The 10,883-nt window shown below is 46.5% G+C and overlaps 1 protein-coding gene and 1 pseudogene across 1 annotated transcript in view; one reads left to right on the forward strand and one right to left on the reverse strand.

The window, feature by feature from the left end:
* The window catches only part of LOC105520147 (chromosome unknown open reading frame, human C17orf64), a 13,076-nt gene extending 9,133 nt beyond the window's left edge, over positions 1-3,943 (forward strand). The window contains exon 5 of the mRNA XM_011953765.1: positions 3,694-3,943. Coding sequence (XP_011809155.1) covers positions 3,694-3,785 — 92 coding nt within the window. The 3' untranslated portion in view covers positions 3,786-3,943. The remainder of the gene's footprint in view (positions 1-3,693) is intronic.
* A 3,071-nt stretch (positions 3,944-7,014) lies between these two features.
* Positions 7,015-7,285, reverse strand: LOC105520067 (annotated as a pseudogene).
* Between the last annotated feature and the right edge of the window lie 3,598 nt (positions 7,286-10,883).

Raw genomic sequence — 10,883 nt, forward strand, 5'->3', positions numbered from 1 at the left:
TTTTGTTTTTTGAGATGGAGCCTCACTCTGTCGCCCAGGCTGGAGTGCAGTGGTGCAATCTTGGCTCACTGCAACCTCCGCCTCCCGGGTTCAGGTGATTATCCCGCCTCAGCCTCCCCAGTAGCTGAGATTACAGGTGTACACCACCATGCCCAGCTTTTGTATTTTTAGTAGAGACGGGGGTATCGCCATGTTGGCCAGGCTGATCTCAAACTCCTGGCCTCAAGTAATCTGCCCACCTCGACCTCCCAAAGAGCTGGGATTACAGGTGTGAGCCACTGTGCCCGGACCATCCCAGTTTAAGTTGAGGATGTAAACAGACAAGAGAATGAAGACCAGTCTGTAACAAAGATGCTCTGGGCCAAGCAGTCCATGACTCAGATGAGGAAAGTGAGCTTTGGGCTTCTGGACTGGCTTCTCTCTGAACCAGGGGCTTTGTATCTGTTAATTTCACTCAACCTCTTTAGCATCCTGATGAGATAGGTGTTATTATCTCCCTTTTACAAACAGCTGTCTGAGGCCACAGGGCAAAGGATGTGTCAAACGAGACAGGTTGCTTGAAGGAGGTAAATTTGGGGCAGGCTTTAAAGAAAGGGATAAGGATATGGATGAAGGAAAGGAGGGAAGTGGGAATAAAGTGCAGAGGTGAGGGGCAATGAGTAGACAGCCTGGGCTTGGTGGTGAATGGAAGAGGACTGGAGAGGTGCACGGAGGGAAGTAACAGGAAAAAGTTTTTGATGATGGGTTTCATGCAGTTATTAAAATTAATAACATTTTTATTAGTATAAATATAAACATAGAGAAAATTTGATTATGCAGATAAGCAAAAATAAGGAAATATAAACATCACATTGTCATCACCACTATTAACACTTTCCAGATCTTTTTTATGTATATATGTGTGTGTGTGTGTATATATATATATATACACATAAAACAGATATATATATTTTGAGATGGAGTCTTGCTCTGTCACCAGGCTGGAGTAGTGGTGAGATCTCGGCTCACTGCAACCCCTGCCTCCTGGGTTCAAGCGATTCTCCTGCCTCAGCCTCCCGAGTACCTGGGACTACAGGGGTGTACCACAATGCCCAGCTAATTTTTGTATTTTTATTAGAGACGGGGTTTTACCATGTTGGCCAGGATTGTCTTAATCTCTTGACCTCATGATCCTCCTACCTCAGTCTCCCAAAGTGCTGGGATCACAGGTGTGAGCCACTGCACCCAGCCATAAATATATTTTTTTAATTTTTTTTTGAGATAGAATTTTGCTCTTGTTGCCCAGACTGGAGTGTAATGGCATGATCTTGGCTCACTGCAACCTCCGCCTCCCGGGTTCAAGCGATTCTCCTGCCTCAGCTTCCCAAGTAGCTGGGATTGCAGGCATGCGCCACCATGCCTGGCTAATTTTGTGCTTGTAGTAGAGACAGGGGTTTTACCATGTTGGTCAGGCTGGTCTTGAACTCCTGACCTCAAGTGATCCACCCACCTTGGTCTCCCAAAGTGTTGAGATTACAGGCCTGAGCCACCATGCCTGGCCTAAATATATATATTTTAAATGAAATGAGATCATGCTGTACACGCAATTTTGATTTGGAGTTGCTTTTCTTTTTTTTGAGATGGAGTCTCACTCTGTTACCCAGGCTAGAGTGTAATGGCGTCATCTCGGCTCACTGCAACCTCTGCTTCCCGAGTTCAAGTGATTCTCTTGCCTCAGCCTCCTGAGTAGCTGGGATTACAGGCACGCCCCCCCCACGCCATGCTAATTTTGTATTTTTAGTAGAAACGGGATTTCACCATGTTGGTCAGGCTGGTCTCAATGGAGTTGCTTCTTTTAAGTTAATGGTATCAACCTATCTTTTTTCTTTCTCTCTCTCTCTCTCTCTCTTTTTTTTTTTTTTTTTTTTTTAGTGTGTGACAGGGTTTTTCAGTCCTCACACCCAGGCTGGAGTGCCGTGGCTTGATCTCAGTTCACTGCAACCTCCACCTCCTAGGTTCATGCGATTCTCTTGCATCGGCCTCCTAAGTAGCTGGGACTACAGATGCACACCACCATGCCTGGGTAATTTTTGTGTTTTTTGTAGAGATGGAGTTTTGCCATGTTGTCCAGTCTGCTCTGGGACACCTGGGCTCAAGCAATCCACCTGCCTCTGCCTCTCAAAGTGCAGGGATTACAGGCATGAGCCACCAAGCCTGGCCCTGTATCAACATTTCTATGTCAACATTTTCATTTCATCTAATAATTGGACTAAATACTCCATATTCAAATTTTCCCTACAGCCAGAGAACTTTTGCACTGGCTTCTCAAACCATGCATTTCACCTGGTCATGTCTTTGGTTTAAATCTCTAAACCTAAGAAAGTCCTTTTTTTTTTTTTTTTTTTGAGATAAAGTCTTGCTCTGTCACCCAGGCTGGAGTGCCATAACATGATCTCAGCTCACTGCAGTCTCTGCCAGGTTCAAGGGATTCTTCTGCCTCAGCCACCCGAGTGGCTGGGACTACAGGCACATGCCACCATGCCCAGCTAAGTTTTGTATTTTTAGTAGAGACGGGGTCAGGTTGGTCTCGAGCTCCTGACCTCAAATGATCCGCCTGCCTCAGCCTCCCAAAGTGCTGGGATTACAAGCTTGAGCCACCGTGCCTGGCTGTTTTTTTTTTTTTTTACATTCCTGACCTGTTGAAAAGATGAGGATTCTACTCAGCAGAATGTTCTCCTTCCTGATTTATTCCCTGTTGCTTCCTTTTGACATTTTTTAGCTTGCTCCTCTAGAAACAGGACTTGAAAGTCTTCATGGGTTCAAATTAAATGTGTTTTTGGCTAGAGGCTACATAAGAGATGAGGTTATGCTCTTCCCATTACTACCTGACAAAGCACAGAATATCTCGTGGACCCACCGGGAATGGGCTAAGATTAGTCACTGAGTCTGTCCTTGCAATGAAAATAACCTATGTGGTATTTCTTTGGCACTATGTTAATAAAGTCAGTTATTTTATTTTTGATTTATTTACTTTTTTGAGACAGAGTCTCACTCTGTGGCCCAGGCTGAAGTGCAGTTGTGCAATCTCAGCTCACAGTAACCTCAGCCTCCCCGGTTCAAGTGATTCTCCCGCCTCAGCCTCCCGAGTAGTTGAGATTACAGGCATGTGCCACCATGCCCGGCTAATTTTTGTATTTTTAGTAGAGATGGGAGTTTCACCATGTTGGCCAGGCTGGTCTTGAACTCCTGACCTCAAGTGATTCATCCACCTCAGCTTCCCAAAGTGCTGGCATTACAGGCGTGAGCCACCATGCCTGGCCATAAAGTTAGTTCTTAATTAAAACTTGGCAATAGGGTTTGCAAACAGTACTGGGAATTGGATCATGAGGCCTAGGAGAGGAGTCAGGAAGAATCAGAGGTTGGAGCCAGAGGTCAAGGAAACTTGGGTCTTGCCCTGACACTTCCCCTAACTTGCTGTAAGACTTTGGGTGGGTCATCCCCTTACCCTGGACCTGGGTGACAGTCCTCGTCTGTAAACTGGGGACAATGCCATCTCTCTACAGGGTTTCTGTGAGAAAAGACTAAGTGATATAGGTGGGAAGTAAGATAAGATTTTGCTATTCTTCCTCTCTGCCCCTACAACACCCCCCATGTATTACAGACTGAAATTCTTACTGTTTGTGATGTCACTGTGACTGCCTCTGACCTTCTCTTTTTCAGATTCTTTAAGGGAGCTTTCTCAAAAATCAAAACTCAAGAGAAGGAGAATAAAGGAAGCCCCAGAAACTCCAGAGACTGACCCGTAAGAAGACCAGCTGGGACAAAGGGCCAGCTTGCCCTGGCCCTCAGAGCACGGGGAATGGAGACCAAAAAGGGAAAAGGGTTGTCCTTATCAAAAGGATTCTCAGGTCTTAATTAGGAATAAATGAGGTGGGAAATAAACATTCTTATGACAGTTCTACCTCACTTGACCAACAGCCATCATTCATACATTTTTAATTTGTTTGAAAAATATTTGCCAGCCACCTTCTAAGTGGCAGGTGCCCCACATATGCACAGATGAATAAGATGTGGTCACTTTGTCGAGGACCATCACAGTCTAGTGGAGCAGACAGACATAGAAAAGACACAACAGCAGGTGACTGGGGCAGGCCTCGGGGGAGTTAACAAAGGAGCTGGGTGTTTGCCAGGGGAGTGCACAGATAGGGAGGGAGGGAGCCTGGGGTCAGCATGGCAAGCCTGGCAGCCTGCCTGCATCATCTGGACTTCATTTAGTGGGTAGCTTGGGATGGGCAGTGGCAAGGGATGTGTCAAGCAGTGGAATGAATGGGTGTGACTAGGGTATTGGGGAGATGTTCTGGTGACTGTGAACAAAGTGCATGGTAGTGAACAAGGCTAGAGGCAGGAGACCAAACAGGGAACAACACTGATGGTCTTAGCTAACATGATGGCTCGAGCCAGCAGTCACAAAACCACAGCCTGTGCACTAAAGTAAGGCTACCGATGTGTTTTGTTTGTCCCTGGTCATGTTCTACTTGTTTAAAACACTTTAAGGCTGGGCATGGTGCCTCACGCCTGTAATCCCAGCACTTTGGGAGGCTGAGGTGGAAGATCATTTGAGCTCAGGAGTTCCAGACTACCCAGGGTGATATGGCAAAACTCCATCTCTACAAAAAAATTAGCTGTTCATAGTGACGGGCACCTGTAGTCCCAGCTACTTGGGAGGCTAAGGTGGGAGAGTTGATTGAATCCATGTGTTAGTCTTTTCTCCCACTGCTAATAAAGACATACCCGAGACTGGGTACTTTATAAAAGAAAGAGGTTTAATTGACTCAGTTCCACATGGCTGGGGAGACCTCACAATCATGGCAGAAGGCAAATGAGGAGTAAAGTCACATCTTACATGGCAGCATGCAAGAGAGTGTGTACAGGAGAACTCCCCTTTATGAAACCATCAGATCTCATGAGACTTATGAGAACAGCATGGAAAGAAACCCACCCTCATGATTCAGTTACCTTCCACTGGGCCCCTCCCACAACAAGTGGGTATTATTACAATTAGAGGTGAAATTTGGGTGGGGACACAGAGCCAAACCATACCATTCCCCCCTGACCCTTCCCAAATCTCATGTCCTCACATATTCACAAAAGTTCCCCAAAGTCTTAATTCATTTCAGCATTAACCAAAAGTTCAAGTCTAAAGTCTCATCTGAGACAAGGCAAGTCCGTTCTACCTATGAACCTGTAAAATCAAAAGCCGAGTTAGTTACTTCCGAGATACACTGGAGGTACAGGCATTGGGTAAATTCACCCATTCCAAATGGGAGAAATTGGGCAAAATGAAAAGACTACAGGTCCCATGCAAGTCCAAACTCCAGCAGGGCAGTCAAATATTAAAGTTCCAAAAAGATCTCTTTTGAACTCCGTGTGTCACATCAAGGTCATGCTGATGCAACAGGTAGGTTCCCATGGTCTTGGGCAGCTCTGGCCCTGTGCCTTTGCAGGATACAGCTCCACTCCTGGCTGCTTTCACAGGCACTGAGTGTCTGCCGCTTTTCCTGGCACATGGTGAGCTGTTGGTGGATCTACCATTCTGGGGTCTGGAGGGCAGTGGGCCTCATCTGACAGCTCCATCAAGCAGTGCCCCAGTGGGAACTCTGTGTGGAGTCTTCCCACCTTACATTTTCCTTCCACACTGCCTAAGCAGAGGTTCTCCATGAGGGCTCCACCCCTGCAGCATACCTCTGCCTGGACATTCAAGCATTTCCATACCTCCTCTGAAATCTAAGTGGAGGTTCCCAAACCTCAATTCTTGACTTCTGTGCATCCACAGGCTCAACACCATGTGGAAGCTGCAAGGCTTGGGGCTTGCACCTTCTGAAGCTATGGCTCAAGCTGTACCCTTTTAGCCATGCTGGAGCAGCTGGGCTCTAGGGCACCAAATCCTGAGGCTGCACATAGCAGGAGAGCCCTGGACCTGGCCCAGGAAAACATTTTTTCCCTCCTAGACCTCTGGGCCTGTGATGGGAGGCATTTCCAAGAAGGTCTCTGACATGCCCTGGAGACATTTTCCCCCATTGTCTTGAGGATTAGCATTTGGCTCCTCCTTATTTATGCCAATTTCTGCTGCAGCTTGAATTTCTCCCCAGAAAATGAGTTTTTATTTTTCTATCACATCATCAGGCTGCAAATTTTGTGAACTTTTTTTTTCCAAGCCATATTGTATCCAGCTTTATTAAAGATACTTTCCATAAACAATCATGGTGTTTCAGGAAGGACATGGGCAGACAATCATTAACAGTATACAACAACTTTCAAACTCCCGGGATTCTTCAATGGACTACCAAAAAGAAAGTCACTATAAAACCCAATGAAGTCTTCTTCTGATGCTCTGAACAGGGAAAGTTTAGAGTGAGGGTTGACGTTTCACATTCAGCGTGTTGTTTAACAGCTTTTCACAAGCCGACCCTGACTTTCAGGAAGTGAAATGAAAATGGCAGAATTTATCTGAAGATTCATAATCTAGAAATGGAACCACTGCTCTTTTGACAGGTGCCATCTCAGTGGCATCACTGGAAAGTCCAGATTGTCTGACACACTGGTAACCAATGACTAGGGGGTCAGGTCCCAACAGATGTCTGGGCTTAAGGCAGTTAAGTCGATGCTGAAAGGTGGAAAGGGAAAAGACGACATAAAAACAAATTTGTTTTTCCATATCACAAGGCTTTTGTGCCAAGGTAGCCATGTGTGTCAAAAGTAGGGAATCCCTCTTCCTGGGAGCTAAAAGGACGTCTCTCAAAAATAGAAGTTAAAGGTGTTTACCCCACATCAATCCAGCTTCTGAGACATTCTATTAGTGACATATGCCCCTTCCCCCAAAAACAACAATGAAGTGTTCTGTGTGCTAACAGCATAGCTTTAAAAAAAAAAAAAAAGTAAAATAAAATTCTGCATTTTTATAAAACTTGATAAAAAATAGTATTTCAAACTGTATAGTCACCAGATGTACACACAGTTATCAAAAATGCACACACTTCACTTGGCATCTCCAGCACCTTCCGCTTTCTGTGCCTGGTCTGTTTTGGCGTCTCCATTTTCTGCAGTTATTCCCCTCCTTGCCAGCATCAGCTTTGCCCTTTTTCCCTTTGGGTAGCTTCTCTCCCTTCTTTGCAGGGGCCTTTTTATGCTTGAGCTCCGGCTTTGGAAAAGCAGGTTTAGCAGACAAGCTCGCGGATCTTCTCAGTGGTTCGTCCTTCATCTTGACTTTACCTTCTTTAACATCCCCTTCAGCCTTTCTCTTGGGCATGGTGGCTGCGACGATGGCATCGGGACTAGGCACTGGGCGCAGGATGCAGCGGCGCGGGGTTTGGTCGGTCCGGGGATCGTTCTCGCCTCTTCTTCCTCCAAACTTTGTGAACTTTTGTCATTTCCAGGAAGGAAAGTAGGTCCAATCATTCTCCAAAAGCACAAATGACATATTCTCCAGGGCTCTGCCTGAGGCAGCGGCATTTAGGGTGCAGGGCTGCCCTGGAGCAGGAGAGGCCAGGGCAGATGGGTGTGACTCTTCTCCCTCCCTCCCTCGATTTGTGTTCAGAAGTGAGTATCTTCATAGACTTACAATGCTAAACTGAATATCAATCTAGTCTCGAAGAAGGAGTTCAGGGAAGCTTGAATGGGGGAAGCGGCCATTTCTTTCTTCCTTATCGTCACCGCCCCCTAGAAGTGGCAAGATAAGATGGCCAAGGCATAGGCCTGGGGCCAGCCTGGCTTGGTTAGACCCTGACAGTTTTGTCAAAGCAGGGAGGATTTCAGAGAGACGGGAAGTCGGGCAGGAGGGTGTCCATGATGACTACGGGCTTTGCAATGTTTTCTACTCCTGAGAGATTTCACTGACAAGTGAAATGTGGCTGTTTTGGGAACAGTCCAAAATACGAAGTGTCCCCAGTAGGCAAGGCAGCACTGCCACCTAGAGGAATTGTGAGACACTACAGCCTTGTTCTTTCAACCAACGTGTGCAAACCAGCGTGTACAAAAGATGAAGAGGAGAGAAGGGGGCCAGGGGTTCGCTTATCAAATTTGGGAACCAATCAGGACGCCTAAAGGCAAAAATGGACAAGTGAGGCTTGGTTTTGAAGCTTTCTTTTTTATTTTTATTTTTTCCTTAGATGGAGTCTCACTCTGTCACCCAGGCTGGAGTGCAATGGTGCAGTCTCCTCTCACTGCAACCTCCGCCTCTCGGATTCAAGCGATTCTCTTGCCTCAGCCTTCCAAGTAGCTGGGCTTACAGGAGCGTGCCACCATGCCTGGCTAATTTTTTTTGTATTTTCAGTAGAGAAGGGGTTTCACCGTGTTGTCCAGGCTGGTCTCAAACTCCGCTGGCGTCCACCTACCAAAGTGCTGGGATTACAGGAGTGAGCCACCACACCCGGCCAATTATTATATTTCTTGGTTATTAACTGTCTTCTCCCTTAGAATGTAAGTTCCACAAGGTTAGAGATTTTTGTCTGTCCTGTTCATTGCTGTATCCAAAGCAATTACAATAGTATTCAGCATATAATAGGTACTTAGCAAACTTTTAATGAACGAACGAACCCAAAACAGAGAATTCTGACCAACCACCTCCTTGTTCAGAGGGGGAAAACAGAGGCCCAAGAAGAAAGGCGACTTTTCTAAGCAGAACTGGAACTACAACTCAGGTCCCCCAGGCCAGGGCACTTCCTACATACCAATAATGTATGTTTCACCTACTCTCGACCCACGCACTCATTTCTCACAAGATGGAAATAACCCTCAAGACTAAAATGTATTACTTCTTCTCCTCTTTATTCTTTTTTTTTTTTTAAGACAGTCTCACTCTGTCACCCAGGCTGGAGTGCAGTGGCACAATCTCGGCTCACCACAACCTCTGCCTCCCAGGTTCAAGCGATTCTTCTGCCCTGCCTCCAGAGTAGCTGGGATTACAGGTGTGCCCCACCATGCCCAGCTAAGTTTTGTATTTTTAGCAGAGATGGGGTTTCACCATGTTGTCCAGGCTGGTCTCGAACTCTTGACCTCAGGTGATCCACTCACCTCAGCCTCCCAAAGTGCTGGGATTACAGCCATTAGCCACTGTGCCTAGCCAAAATGTATTACTTCTGCTAGGATTGTTTTTATTTTTCAAAAGTATCTCTACCCAAAAGTATAACGATGGACTTGGGAACACCATAAACAGGTTGCTGGAGAAGCTATTGGGAAGTGGGGAGCCTGGGTGGAAATCCCCAAATCATACCTTGGCCTATGCTGTCTTAGGGATGAGGCTTATCCTAGAGAAAATACCTCACTAACAGAGCCTTCAAGAAGGGTCCTTTTCCTTAGAGAATAAAGGGTACTTTCCCTAAAGTTTTACTTTTATTTTTTTAAGAGATGAGGTCTCACTCTGTTGCCCAGGCTGGAGTGCAAAGGCATGATTACAGCTCGCTGCAGCCTCAAACTTCTGAAGGTCTCAAGCGATCCTCCTGCCTCAGTCTTCCAAATAGCTGAAATTCCAAGCATGAGCCACCGCACCAGGTGACTTTTCCTAGTTTTAAATGGAAGAGGCTCCTAACCGCGAATGTAATGACTAACTACTGCCTGACCCACTCCCACCCCAGTCTCTCAGGAGTCACCCAAAATTTCCTCTTTATAGTAATTATCACAAATGCATGTAACTTGGGAGAAATGGCAGAGTTTTACATCGATTCTCATTGGATTTGTGAGTCAAACTTGTGAGGGAAACTCCTTCTCCCCATTACAAAGAAAACAGGCTAGGGCCAGGCTGGGTGGCTCACGTCTGTAATCTCAGCACTTTGGGAGGCCAAGGCAGATGGATCACTTGAGGTCAGGAGTTTGAGACCAGCCTGGCTAACATGGCAAAATCCCATCTCTACTAAAAATACAAAAATTGGCCTGGCCAGGCTTGGCGGTGCGTGCATGTAATCCCAGCTACTCCGGAGGCTGAGGCAGAAGAAATGCTCGAACCTAGGAGGTGGAGGTTGCAGTGATCCAAGATTGTGCCACTGCACTGTAGCCTGGGTGACAGAGTGAGACTCTGTCTTAAAAAAAAAAAAAAAGAAGAAGAAGAAGATGATTTGTTTTTCTAAGACCACCAGAGCGAGCGCAAGAGAACCAGTGGGTAGGCAAGTGTAGGAGCAAAACTGCAAGTTTATTTTTGGTAACCTAAGGTGTGGGGAAGAGGTCTGTCAGCCTCCGGCAAAGAAGGCCGGCAGAGTCCCCCAGTGGGGCTCTCGGACGGAGTTCCTGCAGTCCCGACATCCCGACAGAAGTGAGAGACTCAGGAAGGCCACGTGGCTCACTGGCCGAGAGCGGCTTTTCTAGGAGTGGGAGGGCAATAGGCGGGGCACGGGCGTGTCGGGGGGGCGTTCCGCAGGTGCAACCAGGTAAATCTTGGTCTCTTTGGATTGACGTCACCTGGCGCATGCCCGGTTGGTCTACACCCTCCCTGGGCACTGGCTGCATTTTCGCGCACGTGGGAAAAGTTGGTAAAGAAGAACCCGGAAGTGCACCATCCTGCCTCCGTTCGGAAGAAGAAGAAGAAGAAGAGGAAGAAGAAGAGGAAGAAGAAGAGGAAGAAGAAGAGGAAGAAGAAGAGGAAGAAGAAGAGGAAGAAGAAGAGGAAGAAGAGGAGGAAGAAGAGGAGGAAGAAGAGGAGGAAGAGGAGGAAGAGGAGGAGGAAGAGGAAGAGGAAGAGGAGGAGGAAGAGAAAGAGGAAGAGGAAGGAAAAAGAAAAAGAAAACAGGGGCTTAGGGGCTTAGTTGAATTGAGATGCTGACTGCCCAAGCTTTTTTGACTCCTCCACACACAGTGCTCTGTCTTTTTATGATTTTTCTTGTTTTTGTATACAGACGTTTGCTTTTTTTTTTTTTTTT

This window comes from Colobus angolensis, unplaced genomic scaffold, assembly GCF_000951035.1.
Source record: "Colobus angolensis palliatus isolate OR3802 unplaced genomic scaffold, Cang.pa_1.0 Scaffold37, whole genome shotgun sequence".
In the NCBI taxonomy this organism is placed as follows: domain Eukaryota; kingdom Metazoa; phylum Chordata; class Mammalia; order Primates; family Cercopithecidae; genus Colobus; species Colobus angolensis.